The 15,591-nt window shown below is 40.6% G+C and overlaps 1 protein-coding gene and 1 long non-coding RNA gene across 8 annotated transcripts in view; one reads left to right on the top strand and one right to left on the bottom strand.

Moving 5' to 3' along the window:
* The window catches only part of LOC140742197 (uncharacterized), a 366,178-nt gene that overhangs the window by 316,295 nt on the left and 34,292 nt on the right, over positions 1-15,591 (top strand). The gene's annotated exons all lie outside the window — the stretch shown is intronic.
* Positions 1-15,591, bottom strand: part of fbxl7 (F-box and leucine-rich repeat protein 7) — a 206,529-nt gene that overhangs the window by 179,361 nt on the left and 11,577 nt on the right. Inside the window, exons 2-3 of one of the 7 annotated variants that reach the window (XM_073072989.1) lie at positions 3,619-3,722; positions 721-822 (exon numbers count right to left, since the gene is read on the bottom strand). The exons of 4 other annotated variants lie outside the window; for them this stretch is intronic. In XM_073072989.1, coding sequence (XP_072929090.1) covers positions 721-822; positions 3,619-3,685 — 169 coding nt within the window. In that variant the 5' untranslated portion in view covers positions 3,686-3,722. Of the gene's footprint in view, positions 1-720; positions 823-1,930; positions 3,723-15,591 lie in introns of those variants that run through there. 2 more of the 7 variants (XM_073072992.1, XM_073072990.1) reach the window with 2 other exon arrangements.

Here is a 15,591-nt window from a genome sequence, read left to right as displayed (position 1 = left end):
CTCATTGGTCTGTCTACAGAGAGGGTCAAAAAGTTCTCGAACCCTTTACACTATGGAAATCACAATTAATATTAGACCATAAGAAATAGCAGCTGAATTAGGCAACTTGGAACTATCCACTCAACATCCATTCTATCTAGGCCTTGCAATATTTGATAGGTTTCAGTGAGATTTCTCCTCATTCTTCTGAACTCCAGTGAGTACGGGCCCAAAGTCATTAAAAATTCCTCATACATTAATTCTTTCATTCCCAGAATCATTCTCGTGAACCTCTTCAGAACTCTCTTCAATGACAGTACGTCTTTTCTTAGATAAGGGGCCCAAATCTATCCCTTTATTCCTTCTACTAAAGTGCATGTTCATACACTTCCCTACACTATATTGATAATGTAAAGAAGGTACTGTCTTATTCCCTTTTACAGCTAAAAGATTTTTGGTGCATTGTTATCCCCTTTTAAGGCTGTTTTGTTAAAATGGCTAATTTGAGTTAGTCATGTATGTGACAGATCATAATGTTCCCTTTTTGATTAAGATTGTTCCTGCTTTATGATTAACTTGTTTTATAATTAACCTGTGGTCAAAACTGACTTGAGTAGGCTTTTGCACCGAGCTCCGTATGCGGGGCTAACATATGGACAAATATGGACCACTTGTTGTGCTGATTGCTTTAGGGGAAGTAATTTGAAGGCTGTCATAATTTTTAGAAGATCTGCAAAATACCTGTATAATAGGGATGGTATCTGCATGTAAGATAGAGATCCTGGGAGGTCCGGTCGGCAAGAGGGGATTCTTGCCCACTGTAGATCTCGGATCTCTCGCCGGCTAAAGTTGCAATAAAGAAGAAATGGTTGATTGAAATTATATGGTGTCTGACTTGACTTAATTCCACAAAATTCCATTTGCCATTTCTTTGCTCATTCTCCCAACCTGTCCAAGTCCTTCTGCAGACTCCCTGCTTTCTCAACACCTCCCTGTCCCTCCACCTATCTTTGTTTCATCTGCAAACTTGGCCAGAAAGCCATCAAATCCTTCATTTAAATTGTTGACATATAATATAAAAAGCAGTCCAATGCCAACCCCTGCAGAGCACCAATTACCAACAGCAGCAAACCAAAACAGGCCCTCTTTGTAGCAGCCTCATTTGTGGCACCTTGTCAAAGGCCTTCTGAAAATCCAAGTAAACAACATCCACTGCCTCTTCTTTGTCCAAAAAACTTGTCAGGCAAAATTTCCCCCTTAGGACACCATGCCTACTTTATCATTCACCGCCAAGTAGCCAAAACTTCATCCTTAATAAAAGACTCCAACTTCTTCCCTCAAGCCAGGCTGTTGTACTATAATTTCCTTTCTTCTGATGGCCTCATTTCTTAAAGAGTGACATTTGCCACTTTCCATTTCTCCAGAATCATGTGATTCTTGAAATATCATAACTAATGCCTCCACAATCTTTTTAGCTACCTCTTTCAGAACCCTGGGGTGTAGTCTATCTGGTCCAGATGACTTATTACCCTCAGCTCTTTCAGATTCCCGAGCACCTTCTCCTTAGTAATAGCAACTACAATCACTTCTGCCCCTTGACACTCTCAAATCTCTGCATACCGCTGATGTCTTCCACAGTGAGAACTGATGGAAGATACTAATTTTTAGTTCATCTGGCATTTCTTTCTCCCCCATTACTACCACTCAAGTGTCATTTTCCAGCAGTCCAATATCTACTCTCGCCTCCTTTTTACTCTTTATATATCTTAAAAAGCTTTTAGTATCCTCTTTGGTGGCTGTGGCTAGCTTTTCTCCCTATGGTTTTTTAGTTGCCCTCTGTTGGTTTTTAAGTTTCCCAATCCTCTGTATTTCCACTAATTTTTGCTCTACTATATGCCCTCTCTTTTCCTGTTATGCTATCCCTCATCACCCACAGTTGCTTTGTACTCACCTTAGAATACTTCATCTTTGCTATATATCCATGTTGAATCTTCTGAATTATCCCAAGAAACTCCAACCATCGCAGTTCTGCTGTCATCCCTGCTAGTGTTCCCTTCCAATCAACTTTGGCCAGCTCTTCTCTCATGCTTCAGTATTTCCCTTTACTTCAACTGTAATACATCTAACTTTATCTTCTCCCTCTGAAACTACAGGGTGAATTCTATCATATTATGATCACTGCCTCCCAAGAGTTTATTTAACTCAGCTACCTTAAACTCCCTAATCAATTCTGGTTCATTACACAAAACCCACCCCAAAATTGTCTTTCCCCTAGAGAGCTCAACCACAAGCTGCTTTAAAAAAGTATGATCTACAAATTCCTTTTTTTGGTATCTAGCACCAAACTGATTTTCCCAAACGACCTACATATTGAAATCCTCCATGACTACATTACATGTCTTTTCTATTTCCCATTGAAATTTATATCCCACATCCTGGCTATTGTTCCAGGGCCTGAATACAACTTTCATCAGGGTCTTCTTACCCTTATAGTGTTTACTCTACCCACAAGGATTCTACATCTTCCAATCCTATGCGACCTCCTTCAAAGGATTTGCTTTCATTTTTTACCAACAAAGCAGACCCCACCCCCTCTGCTTAGTGTCTGCCCTTTCCATAAAAGGTTGTTAAGATCATGAATATGATCTTCTTTCAGCCACATCTCAATGATGCCCACAACGTCATACCTTCTGATCTCTTAACTGTGCTACAAGATTATCTACTTTATTCTGTATACTGAGTGCATCCAAACATAACACCTTCAGTCCTGTATTCATCACCCTTTTTATTTTGCCCCCATGTTCACCTCATCCCATACATTATAATTTTGCCTGTCCATCCTCATACACTCACTACAAACTGCATCCATATGTATGTATAAACTGTCCACTTTGTACAGGTCATACCTTCTACAGAAGAGATCCCAATAATCCAGATTAAGGGCAACACGTTAACATAGAAACATTGAAAACCTACGGCACAATACAGGCCCTTCGGCCCACAATGCTGTGCTGAACATGTAATTACTTTAGAAATTGTCTAGGGTTACCCATAGCCCTCTATTTTTCTAAACTCCATGTACCTATCCAAAAGTCTCTTAAAAGACCCTATTGTATCCGCCTCCACCACCATCGCCAACAGCCCATTCCATGCACTCACCACTCTCTACGTAAAAAACTTACCTCTGTACCTACTTCCAAGCACCTTAAAACTGTGCCCTCTCGTGTTAGCCATTTCAGCCCTGGGAAAAAGCCTCTGACTATCCACACGATCAATGCCTCTCATCATCTTATACATCTCTATCAGGTCACCTCTCATTTTCCGTCAATCCAAGGAGAAAAGGCCCAGTTCACTTTCTATAGTTTCCACATCCTTCCTGTAGTGAGGTGACCAGAACTGAGCACAGTACTCCAAGTGGGATCTGACCAGGGTCCTATACAACTGTAACATTACCTCTCGGCTCTTGAATTCAATCCCATGGCTGATGAAGGGCAATGCACTATATGCCTTCTTAAAAAAAAGTCAACCTGCGCAGCAGCTTTGAGTTCCTATGGACATGGACCCCAAGATCCCTCTGATCCTCCACACTACCAAGAGTCTTACCATTTATACTATATTCTGCCAGCATATTTGACCTACCAAATTGAACCACCCCATACTTATCTGGGTTGAACTCCATCTGCCACTTCTCAGCCCAGTTTTGCATCCTATCAATGTCTTCTTTCCAATATTTTTATTAGTTTCTACATAGAAGAATACAGAGTACAAGAAAATGTATATAAAAGGTCAGAAAAGATTTAAAAAACTGCCAGTTACATTATATCTGTTCATAATAACAATTACATTACCCCATATTTATATAAGTTAATCAATAGTTATATTGAACTATACTAATTACAAAAGAAAAAAGAATCTAACCCCTACAAAGACCGAAGCCATTCATTAAGGAGAAAAGAAGGAAAATACCTTATTATATGATAAAAATTAATAATAGCCAACATCTGTTTAAATAACGAATTGAAGGTTTTGAAAGTAATTCAGAAAAGGTCCCCACAATGTTTGAAAGTCTTGACGAGATTCAGAAATTGAACAATGAATCTTCTCTAAATCTAAACATAATGTCGCATAACCATTGAGCATGAGTAGGAGGAAAAACATCTTTCCATTTAAACAAAAGCGTCCTCCTAGCTATAAGAGAACTAAAGGCCAAAATTTGTAAATCAGATGCCTTCAACTTAATATCTTGTCCTGCAACAACACCAAATAGGGTCGTCAGAGGTCTAGGCTTAAAATTGACTTTAAAAAGTAAGGAAAAAGTTTGGAAAACTTCCTTCCTATATTTTTCAACATTCGGACAAGTCCAAAACATATGAATTAATGAAGCTTCTCCATTATTACATCTGTCACAGTAGGGAGATACACCTGAATAAAAAAGAGATAGCTTATCCTTAGTCATGTGAGCTCTATGTACCACCTTAAATTGTATGAGGGAATGACGAGCACATAGCGATGAAGTATTAAGCAGTTTAAAAATTTCATTCCAAGTTTCCTCAAATTTGGATGTCTGTAAATCTTGTTCCCAGATATTCTTAATTTTGTCTAAAGGAACATTCCTCGTCTCCAGTAACATTCCATATATCTTAGATATTGAATCATTATGAAAAGGTGTCATCTTAAAAATTATGTCTAGTAAGTTCTTATCTGAGTTTATAGGGAATGTACATAATTGAGATCTTAAAACGTCTCTAATTTGTAAATATCTAAAAGAGTGAGTTTTGGGTAAACTATACTTAGCCGACATTTGCTCAAATGAACAAAGGTTTTCTCCAACAAACAGATCCCCAAAACATTTAATACCCAAACTGTCCCATTCCTTAAAAACTAAATCAGTCATGGACGGTTTTAAAAAATTAGAATAAATGAGGCTTGAAAGGGAAAATCTCAATAAACCAAAGTGTTTTCTAAATTGTATCCAGATCCTCAGAGTATGTTTAACTATTAAATCATCAGTTAGTTTACTTACAGATAAAGGAAGTGAGGATCCAAGAAGAGAAATAATAGAAAATTTATTAACAGAGTTAGCTTCTGAAGAAACCCATACCGGACAATCTACACGATTAATATAATATAGTCAAAATGTAAGATATCGTATATTAACTGCCCAGTAATAAAACCCGAAATTAAGTAAGGCTAAACCTCCAGACTTTTTAGATTTTTGAAGATGAACTTTATTTAAACGAGGACCCCAAGATCCCTCTGATCCTCCACACTGCCAAGAGTCTTACCATTAATACTATATTCTGCCATCATATTTGATCTACCAAACTGACCAACCTCACACTTATCTGGGTTGAACTCCATCTGTCACTTCTCAGTCCAGTTTTGCATCCTATCAGTGTCCCGCTGTAACCTCTGACAGCGCTCCTCACTATCCACAACACTCCCAATCCTTGTGTCATTAGCAAATCCCATCCTTCACTTCCTGATCAGGTCATTTATAAAAATCGCGGAGAAGGGATCCCAGAACAGATCCCTGAGGCAACTGTAAAGTGTAGTGCTAACGTAGCGGTCAGCACTGTGCGTTACAGTGCCAGTGACCTGGCTCAATTCTGCTACTGTCTGTAAGAAGTTTGTGCCTTCTCCTCATGACCTCCTGGGTTTCCTCCAACATTGGAGAAACATATGGGCTAGTAGGCATTTTGGTCTTATGGGTGTAACTAGGCATCAGGGGTTCATTGGTTCAGAAGAGCCTGTTATAGAGTACCGTATCTCCCAATAATCAAAATGATATTCATAAAGTGAAATATGCTAGAGTTACAACAAATATTTTATTACATCCATCTGCTATTTGCCTCTGTTCTTGTATCATCTGTTCACTGTTCAGAGGTCTGTAATACACCACGACCAAAATTATAACACTACTTTGGCTGCTGATCTCTACCCACATAGCTTCATTTGAGCAGCCTATTGAGATATTCTCTCATAATGCTGAAGTAATGCATTCCTTCACAAACTGTGCAGTGCCACTTCTTTTTCCATAGCCCCCTTGTCTCAACCAATATTTCTATATCCAAAGATACAGAGTTGCCAAGATTGTCCAGATTTCAATAGTTTCTCAGTGATAGGATTGTCATAATCCTACATTGAAGTTTCACTCACATTACTGGTTACACACCATGCATCAAAATAGATGCAATATAACTTTGTATACCTTTGTGTATTTACTCACCTGTTCTGCCTACTGAAATTTTAAAAAAATTCCTCTTGATGACTTTAACTCTTCATCCGAACATCTACTCTGAACCCCATTCCTCTGCCTACTCAGTAAACACCCTTCACAACAGCACCAGGAATCCTCCATGCAAGGATGATGGGTCCATTCTGGTTTAGGTACAATTCAACAGTGGTTTTTTCTCCTGAAACACACACAATAATTCAGAAATCTAAAGCCTATCCTCCAATATCATCCCTTCAGCCATCTGATCTACCAGCTTAATAGCAAAAGAGAACTATCAGCATATAGGCAGCAAACATAGTAAATTTAGGGAAATCTGTTTAACAAAGTATATGAAGGTTTAATCAGGGTAAAGTTCAAAGATGAAAGTAAATTTATTATCAGAGTACATATATGTCACCATATACAATCCTAGATTTATTTTCTTGTGGATATACTCAAGAAACCCATGAAAGAGCAATAACCATAATAGAATTAATGAAAGATCGCACCAACTTGGTCATTTAGCCAGCGTGCAAAGACAACTAACTATGCAAATACAAAAAGAAATCATAATAATTAATAAATAAGCAATAAATATTGGACTTACAGCAGACTGAAAAGTGTGAGCATGTAGATATTAAGAAAGAGGATGTGCTGGAGCTTTTGGAAAGCATTAAGTTGGGTAAGTCACCGGGACTGGATGAGATGTACCCCAGGCTACTGTGGGAGGCGAGGGAGGAGATTGCTGAGCCTCCGGCGATAATCTTTGCATCATCAATGGTCATGCCTTTTACAAGCCTGATTGAATTTTTTGAGGATCTGAGGAAGGTAGAGCAGTAGATGTAGGGTATATGGATTTTAGCAAGGTATTTGATAAGGTACCTCATGCAAGGCTTATTGAGAAAGTAAGGAGGCATGGGACCAAGAGGACATTGCTTTGTGGATCCAGAGTGGTTGTAGATGGTTCATATTCTGCATGGAGGTCGGTGACCAGTGGTGTGCTTCAGGGATCTGTTCTGGGACCCTTACTCTTCGTGATTTTTATAAATGACCTGGATGAGGAAGTGGAGGGATGGGTTAGTAAGTTTGCTGATGACACAAAGGTTGGAGGTATTGTGGATAGTGTGGAGGGCTGTCAGAGGTTACAGCGGGACATTGATAGGATGCAAAACTGGGCTGGGAAGTAGCAGATGGAGTTCAACCCAGATAAGTGTGAAATGGTTCATTTTGGTAGGTCAAATATGATGGCAGAATATAGTATTAATGGTAAGACTCTTGGCAGTGTGGAGGATCAGAGGGATCTTGGCGTCCGAGTCCATAGGGCGCTCAAAGCAGCTGCACAGGTTGACTCTGTGGTTAAGAAGGCGTATGGTGTATTAGCCTTCATCAATTGCAGGATTGAATTTAGGAGCCAAGAGGTAATGTTACACCCATATAGAACCCTGGTCAAAACCCACTGTGCTCAGTTCTGTTTGCCTCACTACAGGAAGGATGTGGAAACCATAAAGAGGGTGCAGAGGAGATTTACAAGGATGTTGCCTGGATTGGGGAGCATGCCTTATGAGAATAGGTTGAGTGAACTCAGCCTTTTCTCCTTGGAGCGACAGAGGATGAGAGGTGACCTGATAGAGGTGTACAAGATGATGAGAGGATGTGTGGATAGTCAGAGGCTTTTTCCCATGGCTGAAATGGTTGCCACAAGAGGACACAGGTTTAAGGTGCTGGGGAGAAGGTACAGAGGAGATGTCAGGGATAAGTTTTTTACTCAGAGAGTGGTGAGTGCATGGAATGGGCTGCCGGCAACAGTGGTGGAGGCGAATAGGGTCTTTTAAGAGACTTTTGGATAGGTACATAGAGCTTAGTAAAATAGAGGGCTATAGGTAAGCCTAGTAATTTCTAAGGTGGGGACATGTTTGGCACAACTTTGTAGGCCGAAGGGCCTGTCTTGTGCTGTAGGTTTTCTATGTTTCTAAAGAGTGGTTGGATGCCATTGACTAGTGGTGTTCCACAGGGGGATGTGTTAGGACCAATTCTTTTTACACTACATGTCAATGATTTGGATATAGAATTAATGGCTTTGTTGCAAAGTATGCAGGCGGTATCAAGATAGGTGGAGGGGCAGGTAGTGTTGAGGAAGTAGAGACCACAGAAGGACAGGACAGATCAGGAGAACGGACAAAGAAATGGCAGATAAAGTAGTGTCAGGTTGCCTATGGTCATACACTTTGGTAGAAGAAATTAAGGGTTGACTAGTTTCTAAATGGTGAGAAAATACAAAAAAAAACAGGTGCAAATAGACTGGGGAGTCCTTGTGCAAGATTCCCTAAAGGTTGAGCCTGTGCGAGGAAGGCAAATACAATGTTAGCATTCAGTTCAAGAGGACTAGAATATAAAAGCAAGGATATAAAGGCGAAACTTTATAAATCACTGGTGAGGCCTCACTTGGTGTATGTGAACAGTTTTGGACCCTTTATCTTTGAAAAGATATGCTAGAAGAGGGTTTAAAGGAGGTTCACAAAAATTATTCCAGGATTGAACAGCTTGTCATGTAAAGAGCATTTGATGGCTCTGGTCTGTATTCACTGGAATTCAGAAGAATGACTCATTGAAACCTAATGAAAGGTGAAAGGTCCTGGTGGAGTGGATGTGGAGAGGAGGTTTCCTTTGCCAGGAGATTACATGACTACAGGCCACAGCCTCAGAATAGCGGAGCGTCCTTTTAGAATGGAGATGGTCAGGAATTTCTTTAGTCAGAGAGTGGTGAATCCGTGGAATTCTTGGCCACAGGAAGTTGTGGAGCCAAGTCTTTGTGTATATTTAATGTAGAGGTCGATAGGTTCTTGACTGGTCAGAGCATGTAGGGATACAGGGAGAAGGCAGAAGTTTGGGGCTGAGAGGAAAACTGGATCAGTCATAATGAAATGGTCAAGCAGACTCAACAGGCCAAATGGCCTAATTCTGCTCCTATATCTTATGACCTGGTAATTTTTGGCCTAAAACTCCCGTACCTGCTTCTGGATAGCAACAGCGAGAAGAGAGCATGGCCTGGATGATAGGGGTCTTTGATGATGGATCCAGCTTTCTTTTGACTGTACTGCTTGCAGATCTGCTCACTGGTAGGGACTGCTTTTCCTGTGATGGACTGAGCTGTATCCATCACTTTTTGTAGGCTTTTCTGTTCTTTAGGCATCAGTATTTCCATAACAGGCTGCAATTCAAACAGTCAGGACATTTTCCATTCAGCCTCTATAGAAAATTGTCAAATTTTAGATGCTATGTTGAACCTGCACAAACTTTGCAAAAGTAGAGGTGCTGTAATGGCTCCTTCATCATGGTACTTATATGCTGATCCCAGGACAGATTCACTGATTTGATAACACCAAGGAATTTAAAGCTACTGACCCTCTCCACCTCAGATCACCTAATGAGGACCTCTGGTTTCCTCTCACTGTAGTCAATAATGAGCTCTTTGTTTTTTCTGATGTTGAGAGTCGTTGTTGTGGCACCATTCAACCAAATTTTAAATCTCTCTCCAATATGCCGATTCATCACCATCTTTGATTCGTCCAAAAATAGCGGTGTCATCAGCAAACTTAAATATGGCATTAGTGCTGTACTTAACCTCACAGTCATAAGTATGAAGCGAGTAGAGCACATAGTCCCGTGCTGATTGCGACTGTGAAGATAGCGTCACTAATCTGAACTGACTGGGGTCTGAAAGAGAGGAATTTGAGGATCCAGTTACACAAGGAAGTATTGAGGCCTATACCTTGGAAATTATTGATTAGTTTTGAGGGGATATTAATGTTGAATGCTAAGCTGGAGTCAAAGAACAGCATCCTATTGAATGCATCTTCAAAGTTCCAGAGCTGAGTGAAGAGCCAAAGAAATGACATCTGCTGTTGACCTTTTTGATGGTATGCAAATTGGAGTGGATGCCTATCACTCCTCAGACAGGAGTTGATATGCTTCATGACCAATCCTTCAAAGCACTTCATCACTGATCTTCATCAGTAAATGTAAGTACTACTGGATGATAGTCATTGAGGCAGGATACTGTACTACATTTAGCTTTTAATTTAGTGCAGAATCAGAATCAGGTTTATTATCACCGGCACTTGACGTGAAATTTGTTTACTTAGCAGCAGCAGTTCAATGCAATACATAATCTAGCAGAGAAAAAAAATAATAAATAAAACATAGTAATAAATAAATAAATAATGTATATTGAATAGATTTTTTTAAAATGTGCAAAAAAAAATACTGTATATTAAAAAAAAGTGAGGTAGTGTCCAAAGCTTCAATGTCCATTTAAGAATCAGATGGCAGAGGGGAAGAAGTTGTTCCTGAATCGCTGAGTGTGTGTCTTCAGGCTTCTGTATTTCCTACCTGATGGTAACAGTGAGAAAAGGGCATGCCCTGGGTGCTGAAGTCCTTAATAATGGACGCTGCCTTTCTGAGACACCACTCCCTGAAGATGTCCTGGGTTCTTTGTAGGCTAGTGCCCAAAATGGAGCTGACTAGTTTTACAACCTTCTGCAGCTTCTTTCGGTCCTGTGCAGTAGCCCCTCCATACCAGACAGTGATGCAGCCTGTCAGAATGCTCTCCACAGTACAACTATAGAAGTTTTTGAGTGTATTTGTTGACATGCCAAATCGCTTCAAACTCCTTAAAAAGTATAGCCACTGTCTCGCCTTCTTTATGACTACATCAGTATGTTGGGACCAGGTTAGATCCTCAGAGATCTTGACACCCAGGAACTTAAAGCTCCTCATTCTCTCCACTTCTGATCCCTCTTTGAGGATTGGTATGTGTTCCTTCGTCTTACCCTTCCTGAAGTCCACAATCAGCCCTTTCGTCTTATTGACATTGAATGCCAGGTTGTTGCTGCAGCACCATTCCACTAGTTGTAATATCTCACTCCTGTACGCCTCTCATCACCGCCTGAGATTCTACCAACAATGGTTGTATCGTCAGCAAATTTTTCGATGGTATTTGAGCTCTGCCTAGCCACACAGTCGTGTATACAGAGAGTAGAGCAGTGGGCTAAGCACACGCACCTGAGGTGCGCCAGTGTTGGTCGTCAGCGAAGAGAATATGTTATCACCAATCCGTACAGACTTTGGTCTTCAAGTTAGGAAGTCGAGGATCCAGTTACAGAGGGAGGTACAGAGGCCCAGGTTCTGCACCTTCTCAATCAGGATTGTAGGAATGATAGTATTAAATGCTGAACTATAGTCGATGAACAGCATCCTGACGTAGGTGTTTGTGTTGTCTAGGTGGTCTAAAGCCATGTGAAGAGCTACGGAGATTACTTCTGCCATTGACCTATTGTGATAATAGGCAAATTGCAATGGGTCCAGGTCCTTGCTGAGGCAGGAATTCAGTCTAGTCATGACCAACCTCTCAAAGCATTTCATCACTGTCGATGTGAGTGCTACCTGGCAATAGTCATTGAGGCAGCTCACATTATTCTTCTTTGGCACTGGTACAATTGTTGCCTTTTTGAAACAAGTGGGAACTTCTGCCTGTAACAGTGAGAGGTTGAAAATGTCCTTGAATACTCCCACTAGTTGGTTGGCACAGGTTTTCAGAGCCTTACCAGGTATTCCATCGAGGGTTCACTCTCGTTAAAGACAGTCCAACATCGGCCTCTGAGACAGAGATCACAGGGTCATCAGCTGCAGCAGGGATCTTCACAGCTGTAGTTGTGTTCTCCCTTTCAGAGCAGCATAGAAGGCATTAAGGCCCTTCCAGCCCATCGAGCTATGTCTCTCAACAACATTTAACTCTCACCTAATCACAGGACAACTTACAATGACTAATTAACCTACTAACCAGTATGTCTTTGAACTGTGGGAGGAAACTGGAGCACCCAGAGAAACTCATATGGTTCAGGGAAGAAAGTATAAAGTGGCAGAATTGAACTCTGAACTCCAATGTCCCAAGCTGTAATAGCGTCGTACCAACCGCTGCACTATTGTTCTTCTTGAGTGTAGGTTTGATCAACAAGGTTCCCTGTGGTAGGCTCATTCACAAAGTCAAGAACATGCGAGATCTAGAGAAACCCTGCCATGTGGGTTCAGAATTGACTTGCACACAAAAGGCAGAGGGTGGTGGTAGATGGAGCATGCTCTTCATAGTTTTTATAAGTGACTTGGATAGGTAGAAGGGTGGGTAAGTTAAGACAAAGATATTTTGTAGGTGACTCAAAAGTTGGTGGTGTTGTGGATAGTATAGGGGGTTGTCGTAGTTTACAATAGAACACTGATAGGATGCAGAGCTGGATTAAGAAAAGCAAGGTGCAGTTCAATCCTCAAAAATGTGAAATGATATACTTTGGAAGATCAAACCTGAAAGCAGAGCACAGGGTTAATGGCAGGATTCTTAACAGTAAGGAGGAACAGAGAGCTCTTGGGGTCCACATCCATATATCCCTCAAAATTATCATACTTGTTGATACGGTTGTTAAGAGGAGTATGGTGTTTTGGCCTTCATTCAAGAGCCAAAAGGTAATGTTTGGTAATCTCTGGTTAGATCACTTGATGTATTGTGTTCAGTTCTGGTCACCTCATTATAGGAAAGATGTGGAACCTTTCAAGAGTGCAGGAGTGCAGAAGAGATTTACCACGATGCTAACTGAATTTCAGAGCATTTGAGGAAAGGATGAACAAGCTATGTTTTTTCTCTTCGGAATGAAGGAAGCGACAGATTAAAAGATGATAAGAGGCATTGATAGAGTGGACAGTTAGTGCCTTTCTCCCCCAAGGTGGAAATAGCTAAGAAGGCATTTGAGGAAATCAGAGCAGTGATGTCAGATGTACTATAGGATTTTAGCACAGAACAATGGAAGCAGGGAATGCGCTGCCAGGGATGGTGGTAGACGCATTAGGGACATTTTAGATACTCTCGTATAAGCACATGGATGAAAGAAAATTAATGGGATATAGTATCTGGGAATGAAGCATTAGAACCATAGAACATTACAGCACAGAAACGGGCCTTTAGGCCCTTCTTGGCTGTGCCAAACCATTTTTCTACCTAGTCCCACTGACCTGCACCTGGGCCATATCCCTCCATACCCCTCTCATCCATGTACCTCTCCAAGTTTTTCTTAAATGTTAAAAGTGAGCCCGCATTTACTACTTCATCTGGCAGCTCATTCCACACTCCCACCACCCTCTGCGTGAAGCCCCTCCCCTTCCCCCTTCACCCTTAACCCATGTCCTCTGGTTTTTTTCTCCCCTAGCCTCAGTGGAAAAAGCCTGCTTGCATTCCCTCTATCTATACCCATCATAATTTTATACACCTCTATCAAATCACCCCTCATTCTCCTACGCTCCAGGGAATAAAGTCCTAACCTATTCAATCTTTCTCTGTAACTCAGTTTCTCAAGTCCCAGCAACATCCTTGTAAACCTTCTCTGCACTCTTTCAACCTTATTAATATCCTTCCTGTAATTAGGTGACCAAAACTGCACACAATACTCCAAATTCGGTCTCACCAATGTCTTATACAACTTCACCATAACATTCCAACTCTTATACTCAATACTTTGATTTATAAAGGCCAATGCACCAAAAGCACTCTTTACGACCCTATCTACTTGTGACACCACTTTTAGGGAATTATGTATCTGTACTCCCAGATCCCTCTGTTCTACTGCACTCCTCAGTGTGTTACGTACCCTTGTCACGTGACTGGGGTTGAAGTTATACTGGACATGAGGTAATGGTGGAGTGATGTCATTTTCCCGCCAGTAGAGGTCATGTGACAGGTTTTTTCTACAGGGTATAAAAGGAAGACCCACCCTGTCGGGTGGGGCAGTTCGTGGCTGGATTTGCCAAGATGACTTCATGTTACTGTGTGATTTAATGTGATGACGCAGTTTAGTTAAAAATGAAGTTTTATATAATGCCTAAAGTTTAAAAGGTCAGAGCCAACGGTTTCTTTGCTAAGGGAGAGTGAAGTTTGGAAGACAAATCGAGAAGAATCGATTTTCGATGGATTGACTTCGACCTTGTGTGATCCTCATTCGGAAGGATTTCGTTTGCTATTCTCACGATAGTCTCCGCTGGAAAAAGCGGGAGATTGAGAATATTGTGGAAGGAAGGTCAGTCACTTTAAGTTGTTATATTTAATAAAATTCGACGTGGGAGTTCGACGCTGGGAATCGAAGGACATCGACGTGGAAGAGAATTTAAATCGCTTTAAAAAGTCTCTCCTTTTAAAAGTACCGTGAGCTTTTGAACTGTCGGCATATCGTTTTAAAGTCTGTTTTCTTTCGGCATATCGCTTTAACGAACTGAGTTCGTTTCAATACTGCTTTAAAGACTGTTTGGGACTGCAAAGCTATTAAGAACTGTCTGACCAGCTGCCAGCAGCTGAGCTCGGATCATTGTTTGGGTTTGTTTACATTTGAAGGGGGTTTGTTATCAGTGTTTAATAAACGTGTTATTCGTTATAAAAACCCTTCGTCTAACTCATCTATAATTATTGTTGCCTGAATACGTAACATAAATATGGGGGCTCGTCCGGGATTGAATTGTTTGAGTTTAATAAGCTTTTTGATTTTGAATCGGTGTTTTGGTAACGGGGATTGCTCAATTTTTTTTTTGTTTGATTGGCTTGTGAGTGGTATTCGGTAACGATGAATATTGATGAGTTTCTGGATTCGCCAGTCGCGGACTTGTTAGCGAAGGCGAAAAAAACTGAAGTCTCTGAACTTGCTAATCGGTTGCATCTTAAAGGGATCTTAAAGCCAACTACATCAAAAGCTGTAATACAGAGAAAGATCGCATCACATTTTGTGGCTTCGGGTCATTTTGAAGAATCGATTTTAGAATCGTTTCCAATAAGTAATCTGGAGATGCAGTTGCAAATTGAACAAATGAGGTTGGAACAAAGTAAAGCAGAGTTAGAGAGGTGTAAATTGGAATCTGAGCAGAAGAAAAGAGAATTTGAATATGCAATGGCGGAATTAAGGTCTGAGAAACAGTCTGCTGATTCTAAAAAACCGTTTGTTGCTGGCCAAGAAATTAAATTGGTCCCTCCATTTAGTGAAACAGAAGTGGAAAGATATTTTCAACATTTTGAAACTATTGCTCGGATGTCAGAGTGGCCGAAAGATAAATGGTCAGTGTTATTACAGAGTGTAATCAAAGGCAAGGCACGACACGTTTACACAGCTTTAACTGCTGCGCAAGCATTAGATTATGATATTGTGAAAGAAAATATTCTCAAATCGTATGAATTGGTCCCAGAAGCGTACAGGGAAAGATTCAGGAGTTTGAAAAAGTCTGTGGAAAAGACTTATGTGGAATTTGCCTATGATAAAGCTATGTGTTTTGAGAGATGGGTTTCTTCTAAAAATGTAAATGGGGACTATGAGACA

Source organism: Hemitrygon akajei, chromosome 20 (genome assembly GCF_048418815.1).
Source record: "Hemitrygon akajei chromosome 20, sHemAka1.3, whole genome shotgun sequence".
NCBI classification, from domain to species: Eukaryota; Metazoa; Chordata; class Chondrichthyes; order Myliobatiformes; family Dasyatidae; genus Hemitrygon; species Hemitrygon akajei.
This window is presented reverse-complemented; position numbering and strand designations above follow the sequence as displayed.